General features: G+C 45.5%; 1 protein-coding gene across 2 annotated transcripts in view; it reads right to left on the bottom strand.

Annotated features, from left to right (window-relative positions):
* Positions 1-12334, bottom strand: part of ITGA9 (integrin subunit alpha 9) — a 364736-nt gene that overhangs the window by 84751 nt on the left and 267651 nt on the right. For both annotated transcript variants that reach the window (XM_086365876.1, XM_086365877.1), the window contains exons 19-20: positions 4098-4184; positions 457-536 (exon numbers count right to left, since the gene is read on the bottom strand). In XM_086365876.1, the coding sequence (XP_086222002.1) occupies positions 457-536; positions 4098-4184 (167 nt within the window). The remainder of the gene's footprint in view (positions 1-456; positions 537-4097; positions 4185-12334) is intronic.

Below are 12334 nucleotides of genomic sequence, written 5' to 3'. Positions count from 1 at the left end.
TGGGGACTCCACCAACAGGCTTGGCCGGGACCTCAGGCTGCAGGTGCCCTGTCCCTGCATCAAGGGATGCTAGAGCACACTGACCACATACCACGAGAAGTGACTGACCACAGCGCACCCACAGAGGACATCCGTGAATGGTTCCAAACACATGAGTTTGGGCTGGAATCCTGACCTCTCCGGGCCAGTCTCTCCTCAGTTGTAAAATCGTTACCTCTGACTGGACGATCCCCAGTTTTTCCCAGCTCTGTCTGACCTGGTGTCTGCACAAGCAGAAGGAGACAAGCACCATCCCTAAGAGACCCAATTCCATGCAGTCATTTGGGGCTTTATCACTGAGCTGTTCCTTCCTCCTCAGAGTCTATTCAGGCAAAATCATCAAAGCATGACCAGGGCATGACCTTGCTTGGTCCCATAAATCTCTCATCTTAGAAAAAAATTTTAAATCCCTCTTACCTCTGAGCTGTAACGATGAAGCTAAGAACTTCCTCTTCCCCAGACAGGTGGCTTGTATCAAAGATCACGCTGAATTCATACTATGGGAAAAGAAAGTGACATTTGGCGCTAGCCAGCATTCCAAACTTAAATGCTACAGTCTTCTGCAGTTTATGACCTCTGGATGCTCATTTGCACGATAAGCTTTATGGTTTATGCATCTCTTTCTGATGGTTGGGCCAGAGATACAACTTTAGCAATAAAAACCAGCCCAGAGCCCACTCTGGCGAGAGGCATGTTGTCTTTTTTAGCAACTGAGGTTCTCGTTAGGAAGCAATATGCTCGAACTCTTAAACCAGGACTTCCTAAATTTCACTCACACACCATCATCCCAATTTTTGCCACATCTGCTTATCATATCACCTGTGATAAGTACTTTGTATTTTTACTGCCTCACTCTTTCTATTTAAAGACTATTTTAAAGAGAAGAATGTATATCACTATCACAGATGGGAATCCAGGATCACTTGCCATAAAGAGGAGGTCATCATAAAAAGAAATAATGAAAACAAAGTGATGTTGAATTCTGTTGCCTGCTGAAGGCTCTGAGCCTCAGGTCTGCTCTGGTTTGATAAAAGGGAGATAAACAAGTGATAGAGACATTGCAGCGCTACTGGAGACTTCCACCTGCAAAAGGTTAGGATAGAAAGAGCATTGAACAGGTAGTAGCTTTCTCACTGTCAGTCAATGCTGTTTAGCGCTGTGTCCACGCATCACCTAAAAGCATCTCAGGTGCTGCCAGTAGTGACCATCCTCTGATTTGGGGAGCACCTTCTCAAGCAAATGGTTTTCACTGTATTCACATCAGGCAGGTGTGGGAATGGGGGAGGACTGCTTGGGTGGGGCTTATAGAGCCAGGCTCCACCACAAACTGACTGTGTGACCTTGGCCAGATACTTGATCTCTGCATTTCAATAAAAAAGAAGAGGGTGGACAAAATGATCCTTAAATTCCATCAAGTTTTGGGAGTCTCAGTTCAGTTCAGTCACTCAGTCGTGTCCGACTCTTTGCAACCCCACGAATCGCAGCACGCCAGGCCTCCCTGTCCATCACCAACTCCCGGAGTTCACTCAAACTCACGTCCATCGAGTCGGTGATGCCATCCAGCCATCTCATCCTCTGTTGTTCCCTTCTCCTCCTGCCCCCAATCCCTCCCAGCATCAGGGTCTTTTCCAATGAGTCAACTCTTCGCATGAGGTAGCCAAAGTATTGGAGTTTCAGCTTCAGCATGACTTATTTAATATATAAATATTTGGGTTCCTTTATGAAGAATTCTAGGCAATGGTCTAAATCTGCAACGCTAGATTCTACTGAACTGACCGCTACCTGAAAGTAATGAATGTTGGACCACAACCAGAGTGGACACTGGACATCCCTTTCTAGACTTTCTGTTGTGCTGAGACCTGTCAGCTTACAGTGAGGGTGGGGAGTGGAGACAGAACAGGAAACAGAGCTGGAAAACACAAATGATGGGAAAGTCAGGGGTCTTGTCTCAGCAAAGAGTTTGACCCAGCAGGAGATCTGAATTAAACGCTCTAACGATCAAAGTAAGGTGAAAAGCAAAAGATTTGGGCATGAGGCCAACGAGAGCCAGCAGCCTGAGAGAGCAGAAAGTCAGGAACCAGGCAGGCTGGTCGTGAGAGACTGAAATATATGGCCAGCAAAGTAAGCAGATAATGTGGTCATGAGGCTTAGCAGATGGTCGGAAGTCAGACAACTCACAGGTCTAAGGGAAAGGGAAGGACAAGCCAAGCTGTGGATAGAGGGAGCCCCATCCCTGCTGGGTTGCTTCTTGGGCTTTCTCCAAGGACTCACCCCCAGACCTCCTGCCTCCAGGTTCAGCCTTGCTACAGGTGTTCACTTCTATATGTGGGAGGAAGGTAGTGACATTACCAAGTTGGAAAAAAAAGTCCAACATTCAACATCCATTCTTCTGTTGGCTCCATGACTATTTTGAGAGCTATTGAATTCTAATGAAATTTAGGCCCCAGAAGTCAGGGGCCTTTTATTGTATTCATTTATTCACCTTTTTTTTTCCCATGGGAAGTGATCGATCCTGGATCCATCTATGAAATTGTTATTGCTTAGTGGCTAAGTTGTGTTCAACTCTTCTGAGACCCCACAGACTGTAGCCCACCAGGCTCTTTTGTCCATGGAATTCTCTAGGAAAGAATACTAGAGTGGTTTGCCATTTCCTTCTCCAGGGGATCTTCCCAACCCAGGGATCAAATCCACATATCCTGTGTCTCCTGCATTGGCAGGCAGATTCTGTACCACTGAGCCACCAGGGAAGCATCTGCGATATCCTTTCAAAGTATCTTTAAAACTAGCAAGATGCACCCTAGGTTTGGGATGGAGGCTGAATTTTACAACAAGATGGCTACTTTTAAAGTGTTTCAATTAAGTCTGTTTCCTGTTGCTCAAAAGATTTCAATTACATTTTTGTGTGTGGGGGGCATATATTTTACTATAGACAATGATGCCTAGGGCTCAGGGTCCTTCTCCTACATCTTAACCCTACCTGGGATCTCATGGGACTTGACCCGAATTCTGCCAGGTGTTTCTAAGCCACCTCTTGAGGTTTCCCTTCTCCTGGGATGAATGTGAACAGAATGAGGATCAGAGCCAGAAAAGGGCTGAGGAATCACAGAGATAACAACCACTGTAGATTGGAGTGGGTACATTCAACGAGACTGAGGGGTTCAAGAGATTTGCTAAGAAATGAGCAAACCTTCCTACAAGAATGTTCTAACAACTGGTTTGTAAAACAGCTAGTATACATTAGGAACAAAAAGCCTTAGATATTAAAATGACCCAATTTCATGATACAGGCAGGAGAAAAGGATTAAATTTTCTTTTTTAAGTGGAGGAAAAAGGTAGACAAAGGAACACAAAATTTCCTTCAAATCATAGCAGGGAAAACAGCCTCCATTTTAAAAGGCAGATCTGCCTGGTCTTTTAGGGTCTAGTTTTGCCTCCAAAAATCGCATCTTCTACATGTTTGCACCTTTTTAAAATGATGCCACATACTAGAATGCTCCATGAATCTCCAAATCAGCTAAACCATATTATTGTTTGAGCTTAGAAAATTTAGCTCCTTATAAATGCCAAAATGACTGTAATTTCTTGAATTCTTCTGAATAAACGATTGTGTATGTTTTAAGAATTTTAAGAGGTCTCTTCAAAAAAATTTGTGAGTGCCCAGAGGAGTGGCAGCCTGGACTATAGATCACTAGCCAGGACCACATCTTCTCCTAAGTGGTCTCAGGAACTCAAAGTGGCATGCGATGTCCCAGAAAACATATGTCAGGCCAACCAGATGGTGCTCGACAACATACAAAGGCCATTGTGTGTGTCTCACACTTGAGGTACGTCATGTGGACCAAGGGGAAAGACCACATGTCCACGGCTAACCTGGAGTAGACTTAGCGATGGTCATTGATGTGGCTGGCTGTGCCCAGGCAGGACTTGGCTGGCCACTTCGGTTGCTGTGGGAGGCAGGGGTCATGGAGGAAACCTCAGGGAGGCAGTTGGCAGAGTCAGTGGCTGATGGGATGGGCTGGAGGCTGCTGCCAAGGAAGTGTCCGGTCCCTGTCCCTTACCTTTGACTTTGACCTCATGAAAGGAAATCCCACACTGCATTTGAGGAAGTCCAATTCTAGCAGTTCACAGGAAATGCCCATTTCCTCCTGAAAGACAAAAAGCATCAACAGATGGGCTGGATGCATCAAGACAGGTGTGTGGAAGGAGCCCCAGGGAGGCAAATCCAGACTTTAGCAGACACGGTTCTTCTTTTGGAAAGTTCTCAGACAACGGTCACTGTTGGTTGGCTGCACTGGAATGAGGAACCCCTGCCAGGCCAAGTCCCTGGTCCTCCTCTGACTGCACACCTCCCCACTCCTTTGCCAGAGGTTCCCTGGGAAGACAAGTGCAGAGGACAAAACCACTCTTCATTCTTAACCAACCCTTTGGTTCTGAACCCTGATGTTCTCCCAGTGAAATGGGCCAGGCCATTTGTGAGCTGGATGTCTCCTTGCTGCTGCTGCTAAGCCGCTTCAGTCATGTCCGACTCTGTGCGACCCCAGAGACGGCAGCCCACCAGGCTCCCCCGTCCCTGGGATTCTCCAGGCAAGAACACTGGAGTGGGTTGCCATTTCCTTCTCCAATGCATGAAAGGGAAAAGTGAAAGTGAAGTCGCTCAGTCGTGTCCGACTCTAGCGACCCCATGGACTGCAGCCCACCAGGCTCCTCCATCCACGGGATTTTCCAGGCAAAAGTACTGGAGTGGGGTGCCATTGCCTTCTCCGGGATGTCTCCTTAGGTTTGGATTAAAAGGCATCCAAGTCACCTTCCTGACCCCTTTCTCCTATACCCACACCCTAATCCTGCCTCTCAAGATCTTAGCTGAGGAAAGACAAATGCTAAGAAAATCACACCAGGGAAAACACAGGGATTCTTTTCACAGTCTGAATCAGTGAGGGCTGAGCTGCCTCCCCAGCAAGCCTTGCCAGAGTTGGGGCTTGGTGCAAGGGCAAGGAGGGAGTTCAAAGAGTAGCCAGCCTGGGCTGGACTCTACAGACTGAGGCACGAGGAAACCAGGAGAAGCGCTGTGGAGAGCTGTCATCTTTCCATCTGGACACATGGTTTACAACCAAGGTCAAAGGAAAGCAGGAGGCTCTTCATAACCCATAGAGCCTCTCTGAGTCACTGAGGCCTAATCAAGACTTCTGAGGGGACACAGAATGTTTGCAGATTTTGGAAAAGGAGAAGGCACAGCATAAAACTAGCACTGGCTGAATGTCTAGAAACTGGGGCACTGGAGTTCAATGAGGCTATGTGACTTCCCCAAGGTCATTTAGGCTGACTCTAAAACCTGTCTCCTTCCCCTTTGAAAGCCCTGAGTTTCTAGAAGGAATGAGCACAGCCAACACCACAATGGCACCAAAAGGAACCAACTTGTGTGGACTCTTGCTCTGAAATGCCACCCATGCTTCCTCCTCCCATTGCCAAGAACAGCACCTTTCAGCTCAGACCAAGATTCCCAGGCAGATGAGTGCAATAAAAATTTTCACTGTATGTCCAGTGAGGAAAAAAAAATGTGAGCACTTACCATAAAATACCTACTTAGTTACAGGTTACACAGCATATGATTATACTAATGTATTACGAAGATTATCAAACAAAAAAGTGGAAATGAAAAAAAAATAACTCATCTGTGAGGTTAGAAGTCAAGATAGCAATTGGGAGGCACTAAGTGGAAGGTAATAAGTGCTCCCCTTGTAGCTCAGTCAGTAAAGAATCTGCCTGCAGTGCAGGAGACCCGGGTTCGATCCCTGGGTTGGGAAGATCCCGAGGAAGGAAATGGCAACCCACTCCAGTATCCTTGCCTGGAAAATCTCATGGACAGAGGAGCCTGGTGGGCTGCAATCCATGGGGTCGCAAAGAGTTGGGCATGACTGAGTGACTAACACTAAGTGAAAGGGAGTTCTTGAGGTGCTGGGGTTTGTTCATTATGAAAAGTTGCTTCATGATTTATGTACTTTTGTCCATTTTCTAAATATCAATAAAACTTTTATTTATAAAATAGCAACAAAACAACCCAAAATAAAAGGAAGCAAAAGATGGGAGATATATAAATGCAAAAGGAAACTACAGCTTATCTTTCAGTATCCGGTCTAGATATCCAATGGGGATAACTGACCTCAGTGACTTTAAAGTTTTTTGATGGTTCTCCGTGTCCTTAGTCAGCATCTCTCATGCAGTGGGCTTGGGCCCTCCTGCGTTAGAACTGGTTTGGGAGCATTCTTTAAAAATACAGATTTGTGGGCCACACCCAGTGGTCTGAGTAGATAACTGAGTAGACTCTGAGATTGTGGGGCCTGAGATAAGCACTTTCAATACAGGTTAGGTGATACAGTAAGCGTTCTGCTCCACAATGATTTGGCAGCCATTGCTATGAGTTCCCCGTTCTCTGGTCCATTCTACAGGCTGCTTAAGGAATCTTCTTAAGATGCCTTTCTCTATTGTGAACAGAATAAAGCTCAAAATCTGAACTCTGGCCTCCATTTGGCCCCTACCTTTCTGAGTACATACATCACTGTTCTACAAATACCCTTTTCTTGGTATCATTTTCACACCTTTTGTCTCAGGTGTTTCCACTATCAGGAACACCTTTCCTCAGCTATTCCTCCATGGTTTTCTTCTCCCATCTTGCCCCAACACTAATGGGTGATAAGTTGGCATATATAATATGGACATGGAACAGGATTTGGAATGGACCCCAAGCATGGACTCCCATGATCAGCACTGACGATACAGGTCTGAATTACTCTGGAACAGAGGAGCCCTCCATTTACTTGGCTTTGATCTAAGACTGCTTCTGATTACCTGAGAGTTGCTGAACTACCTTATTTTTGTTAATTCCAAAGATGCAAGAAAATAACATTAGTCCAGCATTTATTGCCTTATTCCAAGTCTCTCTTCCACCTACTCAGTCTAACAGAAATGAAAATTCCAGTTGGATACTGAGGTGGAGAATAAGCAAAAAGAGCGAAAACCAAAGACTTCTGTAGGAAGGACAGTGCTCAGCATATAGTCATGACTCAAACACTCTTGGATGGTGTCACAGGGAGGAATGTCATGGATCACCCTTCTGTGCCTGCCAGCACCAGCCCAGCCCTCCCGTGGCTATGTAAGTCCTCCTGACTGAAAGGTTTTAATTCTGTTCTCCACTCTCCACTGCAGCAATTAGGGAAAGAGCCTCCTCTTTCCCCTCCCACCCTCAGAGCATGGGCTTCTACATGTAGATGGTGCAGGTACTGCACCCAGAACCCCTTTACTGGATGGCTTCCAGTCCCTGGTTGAATGGGAACTGCTTTGTCTGAGAGGTTATAACATCCTTCCTCTGCAGCCTATGATTGACAGGGGTGCAGAAGGCCACCCCTTTGCCTCAAGGTGAGACCAGCTGTGCTGTGAGATTCATATTCCAGAGCCCTGCTGGAACAGGCTGAGAGCACATCCCTGTTTGCCCATGTCCTCTGCCCTAGGCTGCTCCCTTATTCCTCTTCTCCCAAGAGCATTTCTGTACTAAATCACTTGCACAGGAATCCCCATCTCAGGTTCTGCTTCAGCGAACCGGACCTCAAACAATACTCTTTACAGATGAGGCTGCTGGTACCAAGAGCTTCTGGAAAGTGCTAGGCATCTGTTCCCAGGTGGGGAGAGGCAACAGAAGGGGAACCTCCACATGCTAATGAATGTTGTTCAAATTCATACCAATCAAAGGAAGACTTTCTAACTGCAGGTTATATAGCTGCCCCGATTAGGGAAGCATTTCACTTTAAAGCCCATCAGCACCTCCTTTGCTCTGGTTTTATCCAGAGCAGGCTGGGCCATGAACTTAAAAAACAGGGTCATTATGGAGCCAGGTACCAGACCCGCCCCCCCACCCCCAGTCCCTTCCCTGTAGTCAGGCAGGTACCCTGCAGGCACAAGAAGTCTCAGGGAAATTTAAAAAATGTATTTGGGGTGATATGGCTAAATTAAGCCTGGTTTCAGACAGCATCAGGAATAGTGATCTAGTTGGGGAGAGAATGCTTATTACCTCTGCCCAGGAGGTACATGATGAGATTCTAGGGACCACACTTCTCCTTGGCTCTGACTCCTTTCATGCCCCAACCATTGCTCACATTTGAGAACTTCACCTTCAGCACTATTGCAAGACTTATGATGAAGAGCTCTCAGCTAATGAGGAATGTGGACCAGGGAACTGTCTACCCTTTGTCCCTGATTGTAAGACAGTGTAGAATCTGATTACTCAATTCAAATGCACTGAAATCTACTGAACCCTTGTTGCAAAGCTGCAGGCTTTCATGAAATCAACTAAAGTGATGCACAGAAACTGCTCAAACCACTTAAAAATCTCTGATCTATCTGGATCTGATGTAGTTACTTAACAGTTAAAGAAGTCAAAATTATCCTTGGATGATAACACTTTAAGATATTTCAGAAGATAAGGATTTAAAATGAAAAGATCAAGAGAAGCCTTTGGGGAAAATATACTATCATAAAAACAAGCTTTTTGTGATTGTCCTCAAAAAAACAAAAAACAAAAAACTGGCAAAATAGGAAGTAAAGAATGTTACCTTATGATATAACAGGAATAGTTATATCCAAAAGCTCCCTATCTAGGGACTCCCCTGGTGGTCCAGTGGCTAAAAGACCCCACGCTCCCAATGCAGGGGCCTGGGTTCAACCCCTGGTCAGAGAACTAGATCCCACATGCCGCAACTAAGACGTGGCACAGCCAAATAAATAAATATTTTAAAACAAAAAACAAAAGCTGCCTACCCAGCACTCAGTTACTTCTTCTCTTTCAGAAATTAATGCACTTCTATTTTAAAGATGCTAATAAAGCAAATAAGCCTTTGCCTTGGGTCTAAGAAATCTTTGACCATTGTAATTAACCCTGTTACAAGAGCTGTTAAGTGTAGAATAACATAAACTTATTTTCACAATCTTCAGTTTTATCTTTCAAGGGAAATCTCAATCAAAACTTAAAAATGTTTACTATCAAGTTTTGGACCCTATTTTAAGAAGATTCACAAAACTAGTCTTTTTCCTAGTCCCCACTTTTCGTTGGCTTGCAGGGACACCCAATCCCATAAAATGCTATCAAGGTTTCTCCCTGGAGATCGATTCAGTTTACATTTTTCTTTTTCTTTTTTAATAAGACCCATTACTCTCAGGGTCAGAGAAACATCAATTAGTATTTTTTTAGAACACGAGATAAACACATACTCAGTTTGTGAACGTTTGTTTCTGTGTTCTCAGGACTGGGCACTCCGTAGTTTCTGAGTTTGCACTTAATACGTGAACAGGCCTTGGCTCCTCAGGGATTCAGATGAAGGGGCTGCAAGAGGTAGCTTATTTGCTGGTCTGCCTGGCATGGGAGATGCTTGTCTTGGCAAAAACCCTCTCTTTTCCAGACATACCTCGGCTGCCCTGGCCCCCGGGAGCTTGGCCAGTGGAGCCAGGCTCCAGCCCTGCTTGTAATGTGCGGGGTGGTTGGCAGGAAGAATCAGATCATGAAGTTAGTGAGCCTCCTTGGCCTTCAGGCTCCTTTTTCCCAATCACACAGGATTTGACTTTATTCTGGAGCCTCAGTTTTCTCTGACCACCAACACGGTGCCCTGTGCTAGTAGTAAATCTGCAAATCTGGTCAGGGCTTATGCTGGGCGCCAGGGCGGGTGTGAAGTTTAACTTCCCATTTGCCACTTTCTTGTGGGATTGTCAAACTGAGATGACCCTTCCTGTTCTATGACTGAAGTTTGGTGTTCTTCTGAGACCTCTTTCCTTTCTTCCAGACACATGAGGTGTGACTCCATGTGAGCTGGTAAGCTCTGTGTTAACTCAGTTAATAGAGAATTCAGGTGAATTTTGAAAGCACTTGATCCCAAATTCTCTGAGAATTCGAAGGTGAGAAGGGGTTCTCAATAACCTGGCCCAGTGAGTTAATAGAAAGAGTTTATTCCCAGGAAATACTCTATTGGCTCAACTCAAAGATGAGTCAGCCTGAACCTCACCAGAAAAAACAGTGCTATTCCCAGAGGGAAATCCTCTGGGACAGGGCCCATGGAATTCCTCCCATACAGCACCTGGACTTGCAGCATAGAAAATGCACAGGCTTTGGCATCAGTGTCCCAATTTTGATGACTGGCTCAGATACGTAACAGCTGTGTGCTGTCAGGTAAATGAGCTAGCCTTTCTACAAGCCTCTACTTTCTCACCTGTGAAGTGAAGCCTTAGCACAGGCCTTGTAGGACTGGGGGCTCAGATGGTAAAGTGTCTGCCTGCAATGCAGGAGACCCGGGTTCGATCCCTGGGTCAGGAAGATCATCTGGAGAAGGAAATGGAACCCACTCCAGTATTCTTGCCTGGGAAATCCCATGGACGGAGGAGCCTGGTGGGCTTCCTCCTGGAGTCCATGGGGTTGCAGAGAGTTGGACACGACCGAGCGACTTCACTGTGGCCTAGGCTATGGGACTGGTGCTGGCCTGCCAGTGCTGATGGTCGTGAAGACGGAGTTCACAGACGGCCCACCTCAGAACTAGCTTGTTACATGCCAGGCAGCTCCTCTTATGCCCATGTTACAAGGAGGAAACTGGAACACAGAGAAGTTACAGCGCGTGCCCAGGCTTTCCTAGCTGCCAATGTAAGAATGGGCCAGAAGGGACCCTAGGTGGGGGATACCAAGCAAGGCACAGACAAGGGCCCTCTCCTCCTTCCCCTGAAGAACCCACAGAAACTAAGCCTGAGCAGGTGGGGAGTACAAACGCAATAAGCCAAGTGTGGCCTTTAGGGAACCTGAAGCACACAGGATGCCAGGACATATGCCAGTCATGGCTGATGGCCTGGCAAGGCTGGGGCAGTGGTTACAGGCCTCCTGCCGGATGGGGTTTGGCAACTAACAGCCTGAGAGAACAGAGGTGATTACCCACACACGTGGGGGTTTTGGAGGAACAGGCCAAGGCAACTACTACAAAGCAAGTCCGTTTTAAAAATTTGTCTAAACCCCTGTTTGGAAGCGACGGCCCAGACTATCCTGGGTTTGTTCTTTCCAAGCTTAAAAAAATTGAAGCAAGCAGGAGCTAAAGTCAAAACAAATGTTTGAGACAGATGAACCACATAACTGTTAAAGCCAAATGCCCCTGGGAAGCTAAGGAGTATTGAATTTGGAGCGCGCACTTTGAATAAACCCCGTCCCCATCACAGGCGGTGGGAAGTCAGCTGTCCCAGAAGGAGCAATTTTCTGATCAAAGTGGAGACAGAGGAGGCTCCTCCCAAACAGTCCTCTTGGCCCTTAGGATGCTTTAAAACAAGTAAAAATATTCTTGCATTAAAAAAAGAATACAAATTAGAAATGACTTGAATAAGCTGTCTTATTCCTGTAACATGCCCCTCCTGTGCATTACACTAACTCTGAAGAGCAAATCTTTTTATTTTCCAAGATAACGACAAACCAGAACACCTTCCCAAATGCTGATGCCTTCCCCTTTTGGGGATGACGGGAAAACAAACAAGAATCTAAACAAACAAATAGATAAATCTAACAGCTCTAATTGAAAAGCCCAAAGTGAACAGACCAGAAATATGTGTCTTCTAAGGTTTAAGAAGTAATCAAAGTATTTGATTTTCATCCAGGAAGTTTTTCTTTCTGTTAAACAGAGACAAGTAACTTTTTCTGAAGAGTTTCAAAAATTTGTTTCTATTCCTAGATTTTTTAAAAAGGTATTTCCCAGAGCCTACAAATTCTTGATCAACATACTAAGAATTCAAAGTTCAATTCCATCTCATAAATCAAATTATTTTGATTTTCTATCAATCTTTTCCTTTGCCCCACAGGCTGGTTGAAAACTCTACAAGGTGGCAACCTCTCCTGAAATGATGGGGAAGGGTTTAACATCATGGCATAAAAACAATTTATGAGTGGTATTTGCGTGAAAAGGTTTTGTAGGAGTCAAATGTATGGTGGGTACTTATTGAAAGCCCGGCCAGGAATCTTGGTATTAGGGACATACTTACAGTGGAGAGTTCCATCCCACCTACCAGTGCGCCTACACTCCTGTGGGCTCAGAACTCATTTGAGAAGGACCTCCAAGGGCCTTGCTATTCAAAATGTGGTCCTTGGACCTGCAGCATCAGCATTACATGGGAGCTTGTTAGAAATGAAGTTTCGATGAACATTGGGGTACACGTGTCTCTTTCAATTCTGGTTTCCTTGGTGTGTATGCCCAGCAGTGGGATTGCTGGGTCATAAGGCAGTTCTATTTCCAGTTTT

The sequence above is a fragment of the Bos grunniens genome, chromosome 22, assembly GCF_055505025.1.
Source record: "Bos grunniens cultivar Pamir isolate PY7600 chromosome 22, Bosgru_T2T1.0, whole genome shotgun sequence".
NCBI classification, from domain to species: domain Eukaryota; kingdom Metazoa; phylum Chordata; class Mammalia; order Artiodactyla; family Bovidae; genus Bos; species Bos grunniens.
This window is presented reverse-complemented; position numbering and strand designations above follow the sequence as displayed.